The 11,292-nt window shown below is 42.8% G+C and overlaps 1 protein-coding gene across 1 annotated transcript; it reads right to left on the bottom strand.

The window, feature by feature from the left end:
* Positions 1-420: 420 nt before the first annotated feature.
* LOC127759665 (uncharacterized) lies at positions 421-3,912 on the bottom strand (the record flags this gene model as incomplete). The annotated part of the gene is made up of 5 exons (XM_052284008.1): positions 421-604; positions 674-732; positions 803-988; positions 1,056-1,180; positions 3,831-3,912. Coding segments are annotated over 5 exons (636 nt in total), but the record flags the coding sequence as incomplete, so codon positions are not given.
* Positions 3,913-11,292: the final 7,380 nt, after the last annotated feature.

Genomic DNA, 11,292 nt, shown 5'->3' with positions numbered 1-11,292 from the left:
GATCCCGTTCGACGTCTCCTCCGCGATCCTGGCTGCATGCTTGGAGGGGATCTCCCCCATCGCCGTCGCCAGTTCCGCGAGGGAGGAGGTCAGCGAGAACTCGTCGGGATTCACCGGGATGGTAGACTTGATGCCGCACTCCCCGGCGAGTTGGTGCAGGCCAGTGTAGGTGACCCGCAACGAACCCCGGATTTCCGACAGGTTGTTCCCGAGTTCCGACATGCGGTCCTCGAGCCCCTTCCGTTGTCGCTCGTTGCCGGCCACCAATTCCCTTATCTTCGTGAGGTCTTCACGGGCTTCAGCCAACTCGCACACCAGCCGGTCAGCACGCGCGTTCGCCAGCGCTGCTTCCGACCTCGCCTCTGCAATCTCGCGGCCGATGCCGCGAGCACCAGCTTCGAGGAGGCGCCACATTTCGACTTAGAGCTCCTCCCAGGTGAGGACGGCAGCTGGCGGACCACGACCTGCCGCGGGATCGCTGACTGGGCCGCAAGGCGTCGCCTCCCGGCTCCCGGCTGCGAGCGCGACATCCGTCGAGGCCGCGGCGGGCGACGCGCTGGAAGTCCCTCCGGACTTGGCTTGCGCAGCCTTTGCCCGCGCCTCCCTACGGGACGACCACGGGTCAGACAACGCTTGAATAGAATCACGGAAACATAAAAATTCATCTACTTACTTCTCGCCAACCGTCACAAGACGTTGTCGTCGTGGAGGCGGGGGAGACGCGTCCGAGGCCTGAAAGACAATCAATGCGAAGTAAGGCAAAATCCTTCTGGCTGCACGATCTGACGACAGGATAACTTACCGAGGGGGTCGACGCCTTGCGACGATGTCCGCTTACAGAGGAGAATTTCCTCCCCTTCGTCGGAACATTGCCACCGCTAGTTGTGGCAGCAGCAGCATCAGACGCCTCCTTGGCGACCTTCTCTTTTAGAGACGCCGCCACCTGATGGTCCGCGAGTGACCCGATGATGTCAGTCAGAGGAAGAGCCTACGCTTAATCAAATCATAAGGTGATCTCAAAAGGGAAATGCGGGATGCCTATCGAGTACACTTACGTTGATAGCGTCATCACGTTCGGCCGCCCCCTTTTCACAAAGGGGCACGGGGATGTCGTTCGCCGTTGTCGGACCACTGATCATCACCTGGCCGACGCGGCGCTCCACGGCTTCGCTGTTCAGACCTGTGAATCGAGAACCAAATTTCGATAAATCAAGAGGAACGCGAACATAAGCATTCCAGGATAAATGCGAGAAAGATACCCCGAGGAGAAACCCGGGTCACGTCCTCTGGTCCGGAATAGTTAAAGGCTGGATGGGCCCGAGCCTGGAGCGGCTGGATCCGCCTACCGACGAAGTCTGCAACGACTTCATACCCCGACAAGCCCCGTACTCGGAGATCGTCGATGATGTCGATAAACGACCAAAGAGAGGGGGTCAAGGGGGGCTTTGCGGTCCAAGACGAAATCTTGTCAGGTTGTTCTTTGGGAACAACGAAGACAGGGTCCGAATATTTGATCTCAAGATAGAACCACCTATTCCGCCATTTGCTGCGAGAAGAAGGGCACTGGAAGGGGATATAACGCGACTTCAGGCCATCCCGAAGTCGGAACCCGACGCAACCAAATACCCTGTTGGACTCCATCCAACGCAGCTCGTAGTAGAAGCGAAAGAGATCAAGAAAAGGCTCTACACCAATGTAGGCCTCGCAAAGATGAGCAAAGATGCTAAGAAAGGCGATAGAATTGGGGTTCAAATGAGGAAGAGAAAGACCATAGAAGTTCAAAACTAGGAGAAGAAATTCGGAAGGCAGAGAGAGAAAACCGCAGAGAATATAGTCTTCAATCGCAACCATGCGACCTAAGACGGGCTGGGGATTAGTACCTCCTGCTTCCCTCTCCATGGTTCCACGACCGGGAAGGGCGCCGTCTTCCTGAAGCTTCTTCAGCGACGCACTGGTGGAAGATGATTTGCCGAGGTCCATCGCTGACCGAAGATCGCCGAAGAAAGGGCCTAGGTTGATGAACTAGGGTTTCTTGTGGCGGCGAAGAAGGCAAAGAGCACTTACAGGCGGAATGTTTTCTGCACGGTGGGTGGACTTCAAAATGGATCCCCAAAATTCCTTTAAATAGGCACACTACCGACGGTGCGAATTCCAAGGAACAGAGAGAGATGCCCGGCGGAAATTTCTGGGTCCGTTACGCGCAGCGGTTTTTTGGACTTCAGTTTAAAATTCGCTCGTGACCGTTGGGCTTCAAATGGCGTGCTCGACTACGGCCTATCTCCGCGGTCCTCTCACCGGGAACGACAACAGTCTCGACACCCGAAGTCGCGAATGGTTACACGAGCTCATTTTAAGCAGAAGTCGGGGGCTACTGTCAGGGTTACGGGTTAGGCATACCCTTTACCCTTCGATATACGTTACATATCGGTATGGTATTCCCACGCGCATATGGATACTTCCTGCGTACTCTAAGGAAATCCTTCACAGAATCTATGGATGGGAAGAATCCTACTCGGACAAGATTGGGTCGTTAATGTATCGTACAGGGTCTGATATCTCCGAGTTCTACTTGGAAACCTCCAGATCTGCGATATAAAAGGGACCTCCGGGAAGGGCCTAAGGCATCGAATCTCAGAGCCAACACAACCCACACGGCCTACGAAGCTGGAGCCTGCAAGAAGCCAAGTCATCGGGATCTAGTCAAACCAACTCGACTACGATCTCGCCGGATCCGACAAGTTCCATTGTTCCCTTTGTAACCTGTGGTTTCCACCATATAATCCCATATCAACTGGATTAGGGCTATTACCTGTCAAGGGGCCTGAACCAGTATAATCCTCATCTTTTGTTTGCTTGATGTCGTATTATGTAGATTCTTGTACCAACGTACCCCAATACCCTCTATGGTCTACGGGTATCACCTGTCGACAATGTTAGGTCCCTTGCCCTCCACAACCAATGCGGGACTATTCAACAATCTCCCCATTCACACATCGGTGTGTCCCTCAGCCGTTTACCGTCCCTTTACCATTTTCCCACGATCCCTATACGGGCCCCATAGGCACACACGGTTCATCAGGCATTCACACACTTTGTCCCTCGAGTTAGAGATGTTGAACTAGCCAGGCTCTAATATCAGTTGTAAGAACGTAAATGGTCTTTTTCATCCCAAAAGCTAGCCAATAAGGTGAGAGGGTCCCCACTTATATATTAGGTCCCTTACACTTCCACAACTAATACGGGACTATTCAACAATTTCGTATATGAGGCTTGATTCCGTGTAAAACTTGATATATGGTGGATTCCATTAAATATAACACAAAAGTATTATATATATCTTATCTAGATATATCTATAACGCTGAAGAAATTTTACGGTACTTCAGAAAGTACCTGGAGGTATCAAGATTTTACATTAAAAATTTTGGTACCCCGAGGAACCAAATTTTACATTAGAAAGTGGATACATCCCGGTACTTTTTTAAGATTGGTAAAATTACCCATAACAATGACACTAATCTTCATGGAAATACAAGCATTTTTGCACGAGCAATTTTACGGTCCTTAAGGAGGTACCATGAGATACCCTTTTTTCTATTGTAAATTTGGTACCTCTTGATACCTAGGTACTATGAGGTACCATGAGATACCAAATTTTACACTAAAATTTTGGTACCTCATAATACATCCTCAAAGACCGTAGAATTGCTCTTTTTGCACGTGTTTATTTGCCCACCTGAAGTTGACGGCGGGTTGCCACAACGCCACACAAAAGTTCCAGAAGATCAAATCCGAAAGATGTAGGAATGGAGACTCGTGGAGAAGACGAACCAGTGCGGGAAGTAGAAGGCCAACACGAATCCAACCACGAAACCGACAGCTGCTCCGATACTAGTCTCGTCGTTGACTCTGCGCAACCTGCAGTTACCCAACGGTGCACCACAAAGCCTTCGGTTGCCAGCAAAGATTGAAGCTGTAAAATTCTCGAAACAAGATGGAACAAGCCCTGAAAACAAATTTTCTGCAACACTGAACGAAACCGAGTGAGCGAGAGAACAGAATTGCCATGGAATTTCACCATTGAGTTTGTTGTGCCGAAGGTTCAGTGTTTTCAATTTCAGGTATGCCATGTCTGTGATGCTCACTGGAATTGGACCTGAAAAGCTGTTGTACGAGAGAACCAGGGAACTTAATTGTGGAACCAACAATGAGATATTAGAAGGGATGGGTCCTGAGAAATCATTATTTGACAGGTTTAGAAATTCCAGTTTTGTCATTTCTGTGATATTGGTTGGGATTTGACCTGAAAAGCTGTTGTGCGAGAGGTCCAGATATCTCAAATAGGGAAGCCGCCATGAGATGTCGGAAGGGATGGGTCCTGAAAAACTGTTACCTGACAAATTCAAGTCTTCTATCATACTGCAGCCTTGAAGACCTTCAGGAAATTGGCCTTGAAGTCCCAGACTGACGAGATGTAAAGAACGAACCGTGCTATCACTGGGATTCCAGCAGTTTACTCCAGTAAAGCTGCATATGAAACCGTTGAATCCATTGCCAGAAAAATTCCAAGTGGATTCGAGTTCACCACGGGGATCAACCAGTGATTTCTGCAGAGTCCTTAGGCATTCGGTGTCATCAGAAGCTACGAACAACATTAAGCTGCTTAGCAGCAGCAGACTAAGGACGAACTTGATATCATCAGACATCACAGGCGTGTTATAAAACGATCGGCCAAAAAACAGCTTCTTGCTCCCAATGTCACTTGATCAAAACTCATTAAGAATACTCAGAAGACAGCACCTGTAGAAAGAAGAAACGATATGATCGGGCATGAAAGACACTACAAAGCTTACTACAGAAAGCAAAGAAGCTAAACATACTTCAGAGAAAACAAGGTTGTTACGAACCCAAGAGATCGGGAGAGAAGGCTGGAGAGAAGGAACGAGAAGAAGAAGGAAGAACTCTGAAGCAGAGGAGATTATCTTGGGGAGGAAGAAGGTGTATTAGATTCAGGGAGATAATTTGGTCATTACAATTTTCATACCCTTCACCTTACCCCTTAGGTGCTTATATAGCCGCACCTGTGACAGCTGGAACTCCCACCCATTCGGGTCCAGCAATTCTCGCGAGACACACGTGGTTTCAGTCTGACGGGGTTGTCTGTTCCCGTATGATGAACAGTGTCCCGGGAGTTGAACATAAGAACATAAGAATGTGCAATCCTCCTGTCAGAGTTGAACATAAGAAGAAGCTTACCCAACATTTCAGTTTATGCCGATGATGCAGTACTGTTTTTTCGGCCAACCTCCCAGGAAGCTCTTGTGATAAAATCAGTGCTGGAAATATTTGGGGATACAACTGGGCTGAAAACAAACTTGGCCAAGGCCTTGTTTAGATTCAAATTTTTTTCCTTCAAACTTTTAACTTTTCCGTCACATCAGATGTTTGGACATATGCATGGAGCATTAAATGTGGACGAAAAAAATAATTGTACAGTTTGCATGTAAATCGCGAGACGAATCTTTTGAGTCTAATTTACGTCACATCGAATTTTTGTACGTATGCATAGAGTATTAAATATAGATAAAAACAAAACTAATTGCACAGTTTGCATGGAAATTGCGAGACGAATCTTTTGAGCCTAATTACGTCACATCGAATTTTTGGATGCATGCATGGAGTATTAAATATAGATAAAAACAAAAACTTATTGCACAGTTTGCATGAAAATTGCAAAACGAATCTTTTGAGCCTAATTAGTCCATGATTAGCCAAAAGTGCTACAATAACCCACATGTGCTAATGACGGCTTAATTAGGCTCAAAACATTTGTCTCGCGGTTTCCAAGTAAGTTATGAAATTAGTTGTTTCATTCGTGTCCAAAAAACCCTTCCGACATCCGGTCAAACATCCTATGTGGCATCCAAAAATTTTCTTTTCGCAAACTAAATAGGGCCTAAGGTTGTGTTTAGTTCCCTTCAAACTTCCAACTTTTCCGTCACATCAAATGTTTGGACATATGCATGGAGCAATAAATGTGGACGAAAAAAACCAATTGCACAGTTTGCATGTAAATTGTGAGACAAATATTTTGAGCCTAATTACGCCATGATTTGACAATGTGGTGCTACAGTAAATATTTGCTAATGACGGATTAATTAGGCTTAATAGATTCGTCTCGCAGTTTACAGACGTAGTCTGTAATTTGTTTTGTTATTAGTCTATATTTAATACTTTAAATGTGTGTCCGTATACTTAAAATTTTTTTGGCACATGAACTAAATACAGCCCAAATGTGCAATTACACCAATTCAATGTAGTGAGCAGCAACTTGCAGTAGTAATAACTGACATTCTTCAATGTAAGGTCGAGCAATTCCCGATAGTGTACTTGGGGCTGCCGCTATCCATGAGAAAGCCAACAAAAGCTGAGATCCAACCAGTTTTGGACAAGATGGCAAAGAAAGTTGCTGGGTGGGAGCCAAGGATGCTATCACATGATGGCAGAGCAGATACAATAGCAGCCTATTAGCCAGTTGTAAATATATTTTAATGAGATAAAAGATGAGATAGAAGAGCAGCGGACTACAAGACACAATGTGTGTATAACAGGTGAGACCATATATTAATAGTATAGTAATCAATTATTGTATTAATTGGCTATATATGAATTGGAGCTAGTAGTAGACTATACTATTAAACTTGCTCTTATGCCTGATCAAGTCAACAGTGACGGCTCTTCCTGTACGCCTCATGTCCGTTCTTCAGCTGCCCAAGTGGGCGATCAAAGACATTGAACGCAAGTGTAGAGGGTTTTTATGGAAAGGGCAAGAAGTGGTGAGCGGAAGGCATTGCCTAGTTGCCTGGAAGAATGTGTGTGTGCCAATTGAAAATGGAGGGTTGGGGATCAAAAACTGAATTACTTAATTACTTTGGTCAAGCATTGCGGTTGAAGTGGCACGTTAACAAACTACAGCACAAGAACAGACCCTGGACAATGGTTGACTATCAGCTAGGACGTGAGGTGGATAAAATTTTCCAATCCATGGCAGAATTTGTCGTTGGAAATGGCAAGAAGCCAAGAATACAAAGTTCTGATCTGCGAACTGGCTTGGGGGGGCAGCATTGCCTGGAGATGGCCCATTCTCTCGACCTATGTGGGCAGATCACAACTGACGGTGGCTCAAGCGCTAACGAACAAAACAACAGATGGGTTAGAGACCTTCGTGGATCCCTATCGAATGAAGCTTTGGCACAGTACTTCGAGCTATGGAGTAAATTGCAGATGATACACCTTAGTCAGGAAGATGACACCATTAGATGCAAGCTGACGCCAGACGGTCAATTTTCAAGCTCATCTGCATACGATCTGTTCTTCAAATCAATGGAGCTCTGCACTGTTGGAGAACTGATATGGCACACAAAAGCGCCAGCCAAGATTCGCTTTTTCATGTGGCTCGCTGCGAAGGGGCGCTGCCTGACAGCAGATAACCTGCAAAAGAGAGGATGGCCACACTCTGATTGCTGCAATCTGTGCTCGCGGGAACCTGAAGACTGCACACATCTGTTCACCAAATGCGATTACACAGTGAGGGTATGTAGGATGATGCGCAGTTGGATCAGTGTCTCATTCCCCGTCCCAGGATTGGATGATCTCAGCCTCACAGCTTGGTGGATGCAGGCTAGACGATGTTTTCGGGAATGCTACAGAGGCAATTTCGACAGGGGATGCTAATGCGAGCGATCACCCGCACCCCCCCCCCCCCCCCCTATACGTCCTCTTCTCCCCTTTTCTCCTCTCCTTCTTCTCTTTCCTGCTACAGTAAACCACAAACAAATTTAAAAAAAAATTAGAAAAATTTATGTAAAGAAATATTATATATAAAAAATTTGAATTCAAATTCAAATTTGAATCGGGTATGTAAACTTTTAACTTATAAATTTTGGATCTATAAACTTTAGGTGTATAAAGTTTAGATGTATAGAAATACTATATATAGAAAATATTTGAATTCAAATTCAAATTTAAATCAGATATAATTCAAGTTCAATTTTAAAACGGGTATATAAACTTTTGACTTATAAACTTTAGGTCTATAAAATTTAGATCTATAAACTTTAGGTCTATAATCTTTAGATGTATAGAAATACTATATATAAAAAATATTTGAATTCAAATTTAAATTTGAATCGGATATATAAACTTTTGACTTATAAACTTTTGGTATCTAAACTTTAGATGTGTAAACTTAAGGTGTATAAACTTTAGGTGCATAAATTTACTAAAATAGAAAAGTAATAAGGTGCCAAAAAAAAAGAAACCAGGTGGAGGGGGGCTGGGCGAACTGATCGCTACCAAATCGCCCAGGCGATCGATCGCGCATCAGCTTTTCTGTTTCGACAGCGTCAGCATGTTAGTTTGCTGGATGGTATGGAAAGAGCGGAATGCCCACATTTTCGAACAATGTTTCAAAAGTCCTGACCAGTTGGTCGAAGCCATTAAGGAGATAATGCAGTGGAAGGAAACAGGATACTTTGAGACAAATAGCAACTAGCCCATTTTTTAGGCCTAGCCTTCACCCTAATTCAACAGCTTCCTTTGTTGTAAGCAAACCCTTTGTATTTGTTTTTTCTTCCCTCAAGTCAAATCTTAATGAAATTTGGTCGCCGGTTCCTTCGGCCGACCCAGCAAAAACAGTGTCCGTAACTAAGGTGCTTCAGAAAACTCACCCACTGGCCATTGATCTAGACCAAAGCAGAAATCGCCATCTTGCCTCTGCAAGAGATGAACGGGCACACACGATGTTAAAAAGGGAGATCCTCCTTTCGAGCATAGTATATACTCCCAGCGTTCCATTTTTTTTTATTTTAAGGATATGTTCTAAAGTGAGGGCAACTTTCCTAGCACACTTTTTAAATCACTAAACAAAACAGTACGTTTCGTGAAAAATATTTCTATACAAAAGTTGTTTTAAGAAATCAATAAATTCATTTTAAAATTTTTAATAACAGAACCACAATTAAACATACGTGGATTATATTTCTCGTTTTGTGTGCAACTAAGTAATCCGTTTTCAATCTCTATTTAGAACGTGGCCTAAGTCAAACTTCTCTTAGACCAAGTTTATAAAAAAATAGACATCATCTATGATATCAAATATATACACTATGAAGACATATTTCCTCTTGGATTTAATCAACCGATTTAGTGTTGTAAATATGGGTGTATTTCTTTTATAAATTTAGTCAAAATATTGAAGTTTGATTTAGCACAAAACTAAAATAACTTACTATATGAAATAACGGAGTACCATTTTTCTTGACTGTACTCGATCATATGACGATGCTACAGTAGTCACATGGAACATAAAAGGTACAAACCGTGTTAGTGATTTCAGGACTCTTGTGGCTGACGTGTGCTGAAGACTTTTCACGAGGAGAGAAAAACTAAGTTCTTTTGAGCAGCTCCAAATGACAATTTCCTTTTTTTTTTCATTACCACACCTCTCAAATCACTGTTTAGTGTATTTAGAAAAAAAAAAAGGCTACCTCCATGGCAAAATGTTACCACCTAATATTGGATGGAAGATATTCTATTATCACAGGGTGTCCAGCTATCCAAATTCGTGGTAGTAGGATATATTTCATCCAATGCTAGATAGTAATATTTTAGAATGAAGGCAGTATATAATATAGAAAAGTATTTTTAGAAAAATCAAACAAATCCAATTTTTAAATTTATCATGGTTTACACTTAATTAATCATGCTAAAGCCATTTTCAATGGGAGATGTCATTTTTATGTTTTCAAGGGTGCCACGTAAACAACAAGGTATTTAATTGATGATTGAAATAACCCATACAATGCACGATTTTATTTTTGTTATTTCATAGTAACATATAGGAAATTGCTTCCCATCTGCCGTCCAGGCAAAAGAGAAAAATCAAACACGCTTCATACAAGCCTGTGCTTCCAAGTGTGCATGGGGTGTGGGACCCATGGAAGGGTCAATCAGAATGAGGGACGTATCGGCGTCTGTCTCAAAATTCAAATGTTTTTTTCTTCTAAACTACTTATCCGATCTAAAATCCGATTACACCATTGTATTTGTTGGAATTAAATCATTATAACAAGATATCACATGATTATATTCCGATTAAAGAAAAATATAAGTTTCAAACTATTAATACTATTAATACTTCATGTTTCATACGTTATATTCATATGTTTCAGCGAATGTTTTTAATATGTTTCATAAAATTCTCGAAAATAATTGTCACTACCCTCCATCAGATTTAGATTAGGTGATAGGTTAGTGTAACACCCTTAAAAAAAAGAAAAGAATAGCTAGCAGCAGCAGGCCATGGGCCTTGGCCCACGCATGCATGCGGCCCAGCAGCGCTACAGTACTGCGTGGTACCGTAGCTAGCCTTAGTCCCACCTCGTTAGTTTGGAGAGGTGGAGAGCAGCTTATAAGGATGAGCTGTCCGAGATTGTTAACTCCGATTCAGCGAGGACGAGAACGAAAAACATAGTAAGACACTCATGTTAGAAGGTGACATAGGGTGAATCTCGGCCCTCCAAAACAAATCTAACGGCTGAGATTTGTCCACGTCATCACGAGTTAAAATTTAACTTACAGTACTCCTAAAATTTTACTCCCAGCAAAATTTTTACTTCTGAGTACATCTCGAGTCTCAGCCGTTGGATTTAAATTTTACTCCCAGCAAGCATTTTAGCGGTCTTTAAAATGATTTTTCTTCTAAAATACATATCCAATCTATAATTCGATCACACTGTTGTATTCGTTGTAATTAAATCTTTACAACAAGATATCACACGATTATATTTTGATGAAAGAAAAATATATGTTTCAATCTATTAACTCTCGTTGTTTCATAAGTGATAGCAACATGTTTTAACGTGTATCTTCACTATGTTTTATAAAATTTTTAAATGTTTCAGTTGCAGTTTTTTTATTTCACCATATATAAATTAATGTTTCACTTGTTGGTCAGCTACAACATTTTAACCGACCGATGTTTTTTAAAATATCGGACGTCTGATTGGTAGTATTCTCCTAATATATATGCAAGAGACAAACTATATTGGAAACGGTGTAGATCTTTTCTTACCACATCATAAAAAATTGTTAACATAACACCCTATTTAATGAAAATGAAACTCTCGTTTTCCAAGCCACCAACAGCCGCAGCCAAACATCCGTGCTGAACTAGCCCTAAACCAGAGCATTCCCCTCATCTCATCACATCAACAATTTATTAAAAAAAAAA

This window comes from Oryza glaberrima, chromosome 1 (genome assembly GCF_000147395.1).
Source record: "Oryza glaberrima chromosome 1, OglaRS2, whole genome shotgun sequence".
Lineage (NCBI taxonomy): Eukaryota > Viridiplantae > Streptophyta > Magnoliopsida > Poales > Poaceae > Oryza > Oryza glaberrima.
Note: the sequence above shows the minus strand (reverse complement) of the source record. Positions and strands in the feature narration are given on the sequence as shown.